Here is a 14,704-nt window from a genome sequence, read left to right as displayed (position 1 = left end):
CTTGCTGAGTATGGGATCACATAAAAGTTCCCCTTAAATCGACGAACAATTACAAGATATATTACTTATTGGAGAAACAAAACAAAGCTTATCACTTGTTCAGCTAAACCTTTCAGTATTTATTAATCTTTAGTCTGACATCTGACAAATGTTTTACAATCTTAAATCAAATCTCAACTTAATATAATAGTAATATACATCTGCATTTAGAATTTAGATACCCCTGCATTTCCATTTTTAAGATTAAAACAAAACCCGGCCCTAATTAAAGAACACCAATTTGCCATAGTGCAGAATAGGGAATTGCCAACATGAAGAAGTACGGAGTATTTTTTAAGGTAAGCCAACTCATGCAGTTCAGGAACCTACAACTCCACAAGGATTTAAACCTTTATATTTCGAGGTAATCACGAAAATCACCTTCTATTTATAGTCTATTAGGCTCCTAATCCCTTCGTCCCTAAAAGATTACCCTAACCACAATTTTCACTTTATTCAGAAAGAAGTTGTCCCTAAAAGATTAGGCTGAACTACAATTTTCACTTTGTTAAGAAAGAAGTCGTCCCTGAAAAATTACCCTGAACAACAATTTTCAGTTTATTAAGAAAGAAAGTCGTCCCTAAAATACTACCCTACCACAATTTTCACTTTATTAAGAAAGAAGTCGTCCCTAAAATATTGCCCTAAACCACAAATTTCACTCTATAACAAGAAAGAAGGTGAAAAAATGACAAATGAGTTAAGTCTTGTAATTTTTGCTAAATTAATAATATTTTCTCTGTTTCAAAATAGATGCATTGTTTGAACTTTCACGCTGTTGTGCGTAAATTTTTGAAGGGTCAAGCCCTAAACCAAGGGAAAGCAGAGCTCACCCGAGTCCTTGCTCATATTGCTACAAGTCTACAACCCCTAGGTTCAAACCCGGCCATTATGATTTATGACCACTTGATACAATTAAACATTCTGTTGCATAGAGAGAAACAGATATTGTGACAAAAGGCTTTCACAGGTTTGGGCCTTTGGAAAATTTTGGGTCAATTAACTTGGGCCTTTGGAAAATTTTGTGACTCACATATTAGCAGAACGAGTTATTTATTGGGCTTCACAAGGTTTTGGTCCGGTTCTAGTTGCGTGTAAATGTGAGGCGGTAAAAAAAAAGGTGACCACGACCGAAACTTCGACATCCAACCCAAATACATCCGAGAAATGATGATCTCAAAACCGACTCGAATCAATCCATTATTGATCCAAAATTCGATTTAACCCGTGAATTCAAGACCTGAACCGCTAGCATCCCGATGAGACTTGTAACCCAATTTGCATATGTTAACTTTTAACCGAACAAAACTTGCGTCCGATCTAATAGAAATCCGAAACTATCTTTACCCGATAATAACCGCAACCAACCCAACCCTATCAAACCCAATATCCGATTTAACCTGACCCACGTCGACCCGAATCAGAATTCAATTGAATTGTTGTCAATCTGACCTGAGTTATCTAATACCGAAGATTTTAAACCCTACTCGAGTTACCGATAAACCAAAGCCACCCAAGATAAAAACATACTCAGTTTAGCCCAAATCCTATTCAATTTACTTATTATTAATATGACTCAAGTTAACCGAATTGAACTATTAACTAGCTTTTGGGCTTGAGCGATGCCTCAGGTTATACATTAATAACGTTTGCATTTATTTATTTTTATTTTCGCAATGATAACATGAAACATGTCATGTCTTAGTGGTAAAGGCCTTATTGTTTAAACACAAGGTTTGGGTTCAAACCTTATGCAAACCATATTTCATATTTTTTCCATGCATGTGAAAATCACATAGAGTGAATGACTAATAAGAAGAGCGTCATGTGTCATGTATAGCTAACTTCTTTAAAAACGTCTTTTAATATATATAGTATAGCCAATTGAGTAACTCCTACTCGATATATGAACATTTATTCTAAATAAATAGGAGACAAAGTAATAGAAGTCTAATTTATTTGGAATAAAGTCCTAGAATAATAAAGTTATTTGGATTTTATCGCGAACTCGAGAGTCACTCGATTTATAAAACACAAGAATACAAGTTTAATTCAATCTAAACTTGAACCGCAAACCCAATGCGTAATTGACCCAAATCCAAGGTTCATCTAATCCACATTTGACCCGAACCCGATACTCACCTATACATACTTGACCCGAACCCGATACTCTCGATCCGAACGTGACCATACCCGAAGTTAATCGGTTAAAATTGTATCCAAATCCGACATACACCTGAACCCAACTCAATTCCAACCAAATCAAACTGTAACAAAACCGTTTTAAACCCGAACTAGTTCCAACCGAATCTGAATTCTTAAATTTAAACTGCTACTATCTCCGTTTCTTTTTGTTCTTTTCGTTTGACTTTTTACACATTTATTAACGACTAATTAATGTGAATTGAGATTCCTCTATTTTTTTTAATTTAAACAAGGAAAATTAAATTTATTTATAATGTTTTCACTCTTATCAAAATTCTGATATTGGGAAAATGAGAAAAATTTAATGTAAAGAACATTTTAAAACACCCAAAAAGAAAAACGTAAATAACCCAAAAAGAAAAGGAGAAGTACGGAATATCAATCCGTAGACTATGGACCGTGGTGCACATAGAGCATGGTGCACCAAAAGAACATATGTACATAAGCAAAAGAACATGACACTACGACAAAAGAACATGCGATATAATATTTCACTTTTTTGTTATAAAAATAATATATTATTTCATTATTTATTAAAAACCTAAATAAAAAAAAATACTCATGTTCTTTTCTCATAACCAGATGTTCTTTCAACTATATACTAGTGTTCCTAAGGTGCACCCTGCTCTATGTGCACCATGGTCAACCTTCTAAATTGCGACGGAATATTTAGGGATGTCAATGAGCCGATACGCTCGTGAATAACTCGTGAACAAGCTCGGTCAAAGCTCGGTCAAAGCTCGTTCAATAAATAAATAAACGAGCTTGAACAAAAAATTTAAGCTCGTTTAATAAATGATACTAGCTCGAACAGCCTAGTGTTCGGCTCGTTTAGGCTCGCGAACAACTCGTTCATGTTCGTTTCCAAGCTCGTTCGTGTTCGTTTCCAAGCTCGTTCTTGTTCGTTTATAAGCTCGTTTAAAAGCTTGTTCAAGCTCGTTTATATTAAATTTCTAAAAAAAAATATGACAAATTTTTATTTATAAGTAAATATAAGTTGCAATTATTTTGTTAGATTTTGATTTTTAGGAGATTATAATTTATAAAATAGTATTAGTTTTTATACTGTGCTAACTTTTTATTTGGGTATGGTTATGTTTTTATAATTTTTTAAGATAATATTTCATTTATTAATATGATCATTTAAATTCGATCTTGCTTGTTTATTAAGGCTTGTTTGTTAAAAGCTCGTTTCTTAAGGCTCGTTTGTTAATAGCTCGGCGCGGCTCGAGCTTGAACTTAAACAAGCTACTCGTGAGCTAAGCTCGAACAACGAAAAACTTAAATGAGCCAAGCTCGAACAGGGAAAATGAAAGCTCGGCTCGAGCTCGAGCTCGGAAATTTCTTATCAAGCCTAGCTCGAACATCCAAATACTCGGCTCGGCTCGGCTCGTTGACATCCCTAGGAATATTAATTTTGTGATCTCAGCGTATATATAAGTCAATACTAAAATTTCATGAGACAGCACTTTTCCCCAATAAAAAAACCATTTCAGTTTCTAATACATCCAAAAAGGAACAATAATCTCATCTATCTATCTATATTATTATACTAAAAGAGAGGAAATCAATGTGGTGATGACAAATGTCACTCATTGATTCGCCTCTCTTTTTAATTAAAAAAAATTAATTAAATTTTTTTTGAGGGAATTAGAATATTTTATTTATAAAACTAGTATGATACCCGTGCGATGCACGACTTACGAAAATATGTCAAAATTCTCAAAAGCATATTATGTACGTAGTCCTTAATAAGTGTCAGTTTTCGAGATTTAACTTTGATCGTTCATATCAATATACTAGCTTAGATCCCGTGCACGCACGGATTTTTATCAATTTTTTCCACAAAATATTTAAATGAATAATTCTCAAACTACTGCATAGTTATAACATTTTTAACATACTCGTTTAAATTTATTCATCAAATATGCATATTTAAAATGCTAATATGGTAATTTGACTAAAATATTGAGTGATATATTTTCCATTATTAATATATCGATTTGACTAAAATATTACCAATTTAGAATAATTATTATTACGTCGTATCTATTATTGCCATAATTTATAAAGTAAATTTTGTTTCCATACATAAATAGTTTATAAAAAAAAGGAAGAGAATAAAAATAAAATAAAACAAATACACTTTTTTGGGAAAGTGTTTTTCGGCGGGAAATATCGCACCAGAAATTGACACGTGTCGTTCCTGGTGTCTCTTTTAGTATATAGTAATAGATTTAGAGGAAATTAAAACTTAATTATGGATTACTTTGTTAAAGTTATTTTTTAATATAAATGTCGCTCTATGATTTGCGACTCTTTTAATAAAAATAATTAAAACAAAATAATATATTTTACTTTATTACAAAATATACAAACAAGGCTTAGTTCTATTCGACTTATTTTGTCTAACCTGAACAAAACTAAACTATCTGAACTTAAATGAACATTGAACTTATTTTGCCTGAAATAAGTCACAATAAGTCGAATTGAACAATGCCCGAGTATGTAACAACATAACTAGCTCATAATTGATAATTGTTATATTTTGGTCAGAAAAAATAAATCAGTATGTGCATGATCATATTCTCGACTTTCAAACGACAATACATAACTCATTCATTGAATATTCAAACTTCTTACTTTATAAAAAGTTGTCACATTGATAGGAGTAATAAAAAAATCATAGTTATGGAAAGACGAGTGAGTGTAGAACAACCTTTTTAACGCGAGAATTTAGAGAAAAAATATGTAAAACAAGAATCATAGACTAACTAATTGAACTTTCTAGCTAGGTAGTTTAACCTAATATAGAGTATGATTATTGAATTTGAAACATTGTAATTGATTATTGAAAGTTATTATTCCTAAAGTTCAGAGTTATAAAAATTCGACTATTAAGCAAAAAAACTTTTCTTTAGTTTTTTCCTGCTTACTAATATCTTAAAATTGAAAATCGAATGACATTATTCAATAAGTATGAAAGGGAAAATCATTTTTTTTACTTTATTTCAAGAGTTGGCTCATATAGGGGGATTTCTCTTCAACTAATTACCTGAACTTATAGGATCTGGAACTTATTTCAATAATTAAGGTCATATAAGTTGATGAGAAGACCATAATAAAGATAATTGTGGTTAAAAAATAAATAAAAAAACCCTGACCAGGAAAATGTTTTGTATGCTAGAAAATGTGATTTAATTTTTTTTATTGGACAGGAAGAAAAGGTTCTTACCATGAACATAGTCATGTATTTTTACTAACATACAGAAAAATGTATTATAAACTCTTTTTTTTCGTATTTTTTTAAAAAAGAGAACATATTATTATTAAAAAAAAATCCTTAATTTCAACGTGAAATTAAATACATAGATATCGATTTTTTTTATTTTTTTTTTTAAAAAAGTGCTTCATATATAATAAGTTGGTGGGGGAATCAAGATAGATTTTTTATGTACCATGGTAAGGAGGATATAGGTTGGGGTTACATGTGATGGTCCCACACACCCACTAGCTTGCCCCGAATCCTTGAACATTTTGTTGTAAGTATTAAGTATTTTCTTGACTTTATAACAAGTGTAATGCTAAAGATTATATGTCAGAATGCTCAAAAGCAGAATATATACATAATCCTTAATAAGTGTCACTTTTCAAGATTTAACTTTGATCGTTAATATCAATAAATTTATAGAAAAGTATATAGAAAATTTACTGAGTATTATTTTATAAAGTTAATTATTAATACGAAACAACTGGTATATGCTATTATTTTTACTAAGTATGAATATATTTTACTGGTATAGGTTATGAACGACCTAACTGAGGTCAAAGTTGGTGCTTGGATTAAGTAACCGACTGTTATTTAAGAATGACAAAAGTGAGTGCATTCGAGTAGGATTTATTTACGGGTAAGAAGACTTCTATTTCGGATATTCAGGTACAAGTCCGGAGGGTCAGACATTTTATCAAGTTTATTGGTAAGTTATACATACTAAGGTGTTAATTCGTGTGGGTTAAAGATGAGTAGAATGAAGATGTGTGTTAAGATTTATTAGTACATAAGAGGGTTGTGTGACAATTAAGAATAATTTTAAATATGTTCCTACCACCGTTGATAGTCATACTCACTTAATACAATATTGTATTAGTGTAAAAAAAATCCCTATACCCAAATTTTATATTATGATTTTCAAATTGTGCATCGCACGGGTGTTATACTAGTTATTATACTAAAAGAGAGGAAATCAATGTGGTGATGACAAATGTCACTCATTGATTCGCCTCTCTTTTTAATTAAAAAAAATTAATTAAATTTTTTTTGAGGGAATTAGAATATTTTATTTAAGGAAGTGTATTATTTATTTTGATTACAAACCCTAAAGATTCTGTTGATAATATACATCTTAAAAATATTTTCCGGCAAACAAATCAGTTATATATACGGAATATATATTTCAGTTAATTATCATATTACGAAATATGTTTTAGCTTATAGTTCAATATCATATTACGAAGTATGTTTTCAAAGTACGGTTTATGGAATTATTCTCTACAATTTAAAGAAACAATTTCCAAACTCTTCCCACTGTAAGACCACCACCCAAATCAATGCAAATCGATCTATAACATCAAAAACAAAAAAGTAATTCAATACCAACAATGTCAATAATCCATAAAAGAGCTCCACTGTTCAACATTAAACAACACGAGGAACAAACGAACAAGGTTGAAAGAAAAGTTGGTTATTTTTATTAATAGCGGCATAACGCCTGTTTAATAGAATCAAACAACTAAGACATTATTTCTTTTTAATAGCGTTTGTTTAATAGAATCAAACAACAAAAAGTTCTGCATACTAATTATTTACGTTCAAGTAAATTTGAACTTTCTAAACTATTGTGCAAATAGTTTGTCGTGTCTAAATAGATTAAACAACGCGAGGAACAACCGAACAAGGTTGAAAGATAAGTTGGTTATGTTTATTAATAGCGGCATAGCGCCTGTCTAATAGAACCAAACAACTAAGACACTATTTCTTTTTAATAGCGTTTGTTTAATAAAATCAAACAACAAAAAGTATTGCATACTAATTGTTTACGTTCAAGTAAATTTGAATGAAATACTTACTATCTAAACTATTGTGCTAATATTTTGTCGTATCTGAATAGATTATAACAAAATATCAATATTGCAAATATTGTGCATAAATATAAATTTATTTGTCGTATTTAAGGAAAAATATGCACCTGAAATATATTGTTGGTTGTTATAAATCGTAAATATTATTTTGATATTGAACATCTTAAAAATTTACATATAAATGTAAATCATCAAGATTCCATTCTTAAAGTTCATATAATTAGGTATAAATAAATAAGTATGTTATTTTCCTCAAACTAAAAATCTAACTACATGGTGCTGACAAGTATATCTGTCTATTTTATTTGCTCATTTTATAATATAGAAAATTATATTACACATAAATTAATTAATAGATAAATTAGAGTCATACTAGACTGAATGCATTATATTTCATGGTAACAATGACTTATCAATATGAAAAATTAATTTTAAAAACATTCAATGTTTTACGTACGTAGGAAATTGACACCTAATATCTTAATTATAATGGAGTACTACCTAATAAAATTGTATCTTATCATGCATATTTTTCTTAAATAATACATCATGAATATTTTATTATGAAATACAATTTTATGCAATATCTTTATACACAATAATATCATTGACAACATTACTAACATATATACATACTTATTTAATCCATTATACAATTTTATGGTACACTCTCACGTCTTTATAGAATGGAACTGAATATCTATATATATTTTTAAAATAAGAATTGTAAACAAACATCATATTATTTTTACTAATAATATGAATTGCATAGTAATTTCTTAGAGGGGATAATTTATGTAAGAGTACACAAGATATGAATCTTAAACTTAAATTATTTTCATATTTGATAAAATGTACTACTATAGAAAAACAATTAAATTTTAATAAAATTAGTGTACCTTCCCTATATAATATAGGAATAAAAACAATTTTTGTCTTTCAAGGAATGAAAGCATTTTAGTATATACTGCTCTTCGTTCTTTTGAGCGCTACTATGTTATTCATATTGACCAAAATCGTGGAATACTCAACAACCAATTTGACAAAATAACAATAAGCTGTTAGTTATAATTTGTTAATGGTTGTTTTAATTTTTATTATTAACCTTTTACGAAGTATACATTGGAAACATATCAATGAAATACGAACACTATATCCAAATAAAGTAACTAATATCTAAGATATTATGACTTTACGAGAAATATTTTTCTCAATTGCACGACATTATTATCTACAATATCACCATATAAATATGTTAAATCATAATTAAAATAAAAAACGGTGGAACATATTTAATGGACATTCATCTGTCTCCGCCCTGTTTGGACGTGAATAAGTAGTGATTTGATAAGTGATGAACATTTATAGAGATAAAATAATATTCTCCATGGTGACGTGGTGGGTTTGGTTTTGAGTTTTAGCCAATGTAGTTTCTTTCTTCATAAATACAATCCACAAAGTACAACCAATTTTTAAAATTTTATTTTGACCACATAAAAACAAATGGAACAAAAAAAAATGGCAATAGGGTGCATTAGTTTCACCTTATTTAAAATGAATTTAAATTTATCTAAACTTATTGGATTTGGACTTGATTAAATCTAATAGACCTAATTAACCTTATTGGATTTGATCATAACTGATTTCAAAAGAGTAAACTTGAAATAGAGCAAGTAACAAAATGAGGTGGGCAACAAAATGATACGGGTAACACAATAAAAAAAAATGACATAATATCTGAACATACAACTTTTTTTTCAAGGATGAAGAAAACACATATGCAATATAAGTTATAATCATTTGTTCCGAATATTTCCATAATTTTTATAGTTAATAAAATATTTTGTTAATAAAATAAGTACAACATTCTCAAAAGTGAGTAAATATATTGCACATTTTACATAGATTCATATTTAAATTTTAAAGTTATTATGTAAGGTAAAAGAAATTTCGGATAAGATGCATTTATAGTGGGATAATAACTAGAGATGGCCAACGTGGCATGTTGGATGGCTCATGAGTGAGTTTGGTGGGTCGTGGGGCAGGGATATATAACACACAAACCTCCGCAGTTAAACCAGGGTGGGTCGAGTCGTGTGTTGTGTCGGAAAAAAAGGACAAAGTACATGATGGGTCGTGGGTTACATGGGTCGTGGTGATTTGTGCGTGTCGAGTGGGTCCGATGGGTTTGATAGGTTACGACAGGTTTAGGCCAGATGTGACTCCGATGGGTCAGGTGTATTAGGTGGGTTTCGTGGGTTTCGACGAGTTTTAGGACTGGTGTGAGTTAGGTGCGTTTAGACGATTTTTTAAGGAATGGTTCGGTGGGTTGAGTTCGTGTATCAGGTGGGTTTGGTTCGGGTGTTGAGTTGGATGGGTCGGGTGTACCGTGGTGGGTTGTGTCGAGTTCGATGGGGTCGGTCGAAATGAGTTGTGTCGAAAAAACTCGTCCGACGACACATTGTGTCATGGGTCATAAGTGGGTCTGACCCACGTAACCCACTATGTGCTGTGTCAGGATGAGCTATGTCAGACCCGACTCACTGTCCATCTCTAATAAAGACTAATGAGGCATGTAATCAAATGCGTATGGGTAACACAATTAAAAAGAGATATTATAGGATGTTAATTGATTTTTATACCTAACATGAAATTATGGGTGACGGGTGCAAATGAGAATGAAAAATCCACAAAAAAAAATTTAAAACAAATTTAACTTCGCACTTAAAGTTAAGATTTGTAAACCGTGCATCGCACGGGTCCTATACTAGTTATGTTATCTAAAAATTAACAATCAAGTTCAATGAACATTCAACATCCAGAATAGAAATTGGGAATCATGAAAAATAGTGTTTTTATAAGGGGAAAATAATTTTAGTAAGCTTCAATCAATATCGATATATACGTAGTATCATAACATTGAATAGGTTGTTATTTGTTAACCCCATTAATGGTAAGGGTAGGAATCTTCAATTAATCGACTATGGAGTAGGGAGTACAAGTGAAGGGACGTGAATTTTGTACAAGAATCACAATGGAAACTCCAAGTACATTAACGGATGGATCGAATTGAAACATTAAAATCCTGCAACATTTTTGTACAACGATCGACTTCTTTCCAATAGTTAGAGAAAGGGTAACGGTTGGTTAGTATGGGATATGCAAAGGTTGGCTGTGTTTGTCAATTCAATTGTCATGATAACCAATGATTAGGCATTAGTAAAAATAACTGGATAAATGGAAAAGATTGACGAGTTGTCAATCTGTAATTCCGGCAACTCTCTCTGCCTTTCAGTACTAGAAAATAAGAAGCGTAATGCTTTGTATTACTCTAAGCTAAACAATTAACAAGTACATATATAATTCTAAGAGCAACTTAGGAAAATACCACATGGCCGGCGATGGTGATCGATTGAGGAGGGTGATCGATTGAGGAGGGTGTCCGTCTTCGAAATGTCGAATATTCCTTTAATTTGGTAGCAGAAATGTGGATGAATATTCAAATGTGGATGAATATTAGTTACCTAATCTTGGAAGCTGCTGTAAAGGAAATTGGAAGATGGTTGAAGCTAGCTGTGTCGAACAACTCTATAAATCGTTGATCCGAGACTCTGGCTTTGCCACCTGCAAATCTTTGATATTCATCGAAAATGGATGACAAACACCACTTTTCCAATTTTCTTAAACATCCCACCAGGCATCCTGTTCGGTGCTGATCATCACCAAGCAACCAATATTACTTTCTAATTTCCCGCAGGAATATATTAAACAATTAACTACAACTAGTATTACCTTTCCTCTTTTGCAATGTATCAAAACTGGATGATTCCTTACATCTGTAATTACAACACATACAAGTTACAACTTACAACCCAACTCGATCAAGATAATAACTACTAGTAGTAACTAGTAACTTACCAAACTTACCAAAAATTTCAACTCAAGATCGATTTATAATTTATAAACAAAGGCAATGATGTATGTAATACTATACATACCTAGTACAACTTTTAGGGCTTCACGTATTGCTTTGTCTGGGATGTTCACAAACGGCTCCTATAACCAATAAAACATCCAATCCATCAATGATATTTAACAAATATATCCTCTATCCGTCCAGAATAAAATATTTGATGAAACATACGTGAGTTGTCCTAAATTGAAAAGAGAGAAGATAAATACCAATTTATAAGCTTAAGGAGTTAGTCTCGCTATTGTCGATAACTTTAGTGTACGTGGAGTATTCGTTGGCCTTATAAGTGGACCGAACTCTCCTCCTCTTTGTTGATTAATCCAAACCCATTTCGTAGTCTCTAAAATTTAATAATATAGTAATTTGAAGTAGTAATGTGACAACTAAATTAAGACGGATGGAGTAATACAATTACTTATTCACAGCTGACTAGATGTGAGCTAAGAAGTCACTTAAATAAAACCTAACAAAGAAAGAGTCCAAAAGAATGTTATCTTTCCATTGGTTGCTAAGATTCTAGTTCTTTCCTAGAACTCACATAATCACAGTAAAATATTCGATTATGCAGTAAACATCAAAACATCCTTGTATAGAAAGAAAAACAAAAGTGTACATCCCCGTTTTACTCGTCATGGATGAGGTAAGTACTTCATATTTTAGTTTAGTTGCTACACTAGCAAAACAAAACATGGGTCTCAGTAGCGGATCCAGAAATTTGAGATAGTGGGTCACTATTTAAAAATTGATGAAACTTTCACTAAAATTATTTATTTTTTAAAAAAAAATTGAAATTTTAACTATAAAAAAAAAAAAAAAAAAAATTCAAGTGGGGTCAAGGACCCCACTGAGGGCACCGTGGCTCCGCCACTGATGGGTCTAGTGGTGAAAGCTTCACTCGGCAACTTTAAGATCCCAATTAAGTTTGAATTCCCCTACTGGAGCAACGCAACTTCAAGGTAAAAAATGGACAAATTTTAATATATTGTACCTATCCCATAAAAGATTGTACTATATACTTAATTATTATCGTTAAATGTTGTACCATTCTATATTTTACTCGTTGATAAATGGATTATCAATTACCAATACTAAGAACATGGTAGCTAGGTAGCATATGTTCAAAGTTATTTTGTACTTAAACAAATGTTGAAAGTGTTAAGATAAGATGAACCGAAGAAGCTAATCTAGGGGCTAACAATATACGTAGTATAATTAGAGACGGATTCAGCAATCAACATGGCATGTGACGTCGCATTATTATACACTCAATGAGTCAATTAGCTAACTTGACATAAATACACGTACGACAAATTAGAATGAACTACGGAGTATATAATTAACATTTCATAGTAACAGTTTTGTTCTTTTCACCTTAATAGGTAAGAAGAAGGGACCCTACTGAACCAGCACCTCACACAAGTTAACCAGTGCGGCTACGCAGTGAGGCTCGACCCTGTAACCTCAAAGTCACAAGGTGAGTTCCCTACCAACTCTACCAACTTATGTTGGTTAACCAAAATCAACTTACAACTAAGATTTAATATAGTAGTTCAAATGACAATAAGCAATAATCAATTTAATCATTCAAATTAAATGAGGAAAAAAAAACTATCACCTGATGCGGCTGAATGTAAGATGGACCAATTCTAGAGCAATAGGACAGAAATATTCGACCCTCATTCTATTCATGATACTACTCCGTATGATATTTTTTTGGGTGTTAGCACCCGGTTCACCCTTAGGGTTAATCCGGATTCAGGGCTAGTTCTGGGTGGATAGGTTCCAGTCCCCTCCCTATTGTTGTTGTGGACACATAGTTCTTCCCTATCAAGTTCAGCCTCAATCACCACTGAATCAACAGTGAGTAGCGCATGTGACAAGACTACCTACGGACTTACAGAGTACTACATGTACTGATTAGCTAGGTTAGTGAAAGGCGTACATAAAATACACAAGTACAAAAACACCCTGATTGATGAATGCTGAAGGCTGAAGGCTGAAGGCATATTCCATCTTCAGTTGTTAAAGATTCTAAACCATTTCAAATCATTCTTTTATTTTCTCGTTGTCGCAGCACCGCACCGCACTTTACAAACAGATTGATATACTCCGTATATTCTACTTTACAGGTCGATAATAATAATAATCACTACTGTTTCGACACAATCACAACCACCTAACTATACTTAACTTCCCCTCATAAATTAAGTATACTTAACTTACCCTAATTAAACACACAATTCATCCACTTAATTAATTAAATTTCACTAAATTCCAAATCAATTATTGGTATAATAATAGTAATCCAATTGAGATTGGGAATAATTTACCTTGTGTCCTTCAATCCCGAACTTGTATAACTTAATTCCATTCTTCTTGATAAACTCCAAATTCGTCTCTGGATATGCTTCCGGGCACAAATATCTACAACCAATTATTCAACGCTAATCATAATTAAATCTTCAACTATCATATAATGTAGCGATAACAATCATCTTTTATACTCAAACTTTTGATTTAAAAAATAGAGGGAGAAGTACTTACATGATAGACCGAAGACCTAAGGATTGAAGGAAAGGGAAATTGGGAGGTTCGGGGAAACCAGAACGGAAGACGCCATTATCGACAAAGGAGAAATTCAATGGTGGAACCAAAAATTGGTTTATATGATCATCATTCAAGATTCCATTAACAATATCATTATCATCTTTTCCTTGATTAATTGGTAGGAGAAACTTTGAAGTAGTGGTGTACAACTTACGCTTATTATTATTGTTGTTATTATTATCGACGACGAAGATCATCCTGCAATTACCACAATCGCCACACTTGGGGGATGGTGATGATCTTTCCACCTTCATTCTGTGTTTTGTTGGATTTTTGACAGTTGAAGAAAATGGGGGGTACGTTTTGAAATGCGCGGTGTGAATGAGTTTGGCGTCTAAGGAAAGGAGTTTATATAAGGGTTGGAAAAGGAGGAGAGAGAAAAAGGTGAGTTGGAGTTGGAGTGTGAGGGTAGGAGAGAGAAAAAGGGGGGAGTCAAAATGGTGGAACAGGGACAGAAAGAAAAATAAAGAGGGGGCGGGGGGGAATTGAAAATAGAGAGACGGCAAAGGAGAAAAGAGAGGACGAAGGGAGGGGTACAACTCCAATAATACTCCTTTCATCTCTAAATACTCGCACCGTTTTGACTGGACACGCTTTTCAATGCACAACCTTGATCACCAATATCTTTAACTACATATTATAAAAAACGTATAAGAATATTAATATTTTAAAAATATATATTAAGATGAACCCAACAATATATTTTATGCTAACATTTGTTTTCATATATAAGAAATAAAA

General features: G+C 31.9%; 1 protein-coding gene across 1 annotated transcript; it reads right to left on the bottom strand.

Moving 5' to 3' along the window:
* Window positions 1–10,592: 10,592 nt before the first annotated feature.
* Window positions 10,593–14,417, bottom strand: LOC110803802 (probable tyrosine-protein phosphatase DSP4). Its single transcript, XM_022009329.2, has 5 exons — window positions 13,901–14,417; window positions 13,687–13,780; window positions 11,382–11,439; window positions 11,176–11,219; window positions 10,593–11,095 (listed from the first exon to the last, which is right to left on the bottom strand). The coding sequence occupies exons 1-5, from the start codon at window positions 14,215–14,217 to the stop codon at window positions 10,904–10,906; spliced, it is 705 nt and encodes a 234-aa protein (XP_021865021.1). The 5' UTR covers window positions 14,218–14,417; the 3' UTR covers window positions 10,593–10,903.
* Between the last annotated feature and the right edge of the window lie 287 nt (window positions 14,418–14,704).

Source organism: Spinacia oleracea, chromosome 2 (assembly GCF_020520425.1).
Source record: "Spinacia oleracea cultivar Varoflay chromosome 2, BTI_SOV_V1, whole genome shotgun sequence".
Classification (NCBI taxonomy): Eukaryota; Viridiplantae; Streptophyta; class Magnoliopsida; order Caryophyllales; family Amaranthaceae; genus Spinacia; species Spinacia oleracea.
The sequence above is the reverse complement of the archived record's forward strand: the minus strand, read 5'-3'. Positions and strand labels throughout refer to the sequence as shown.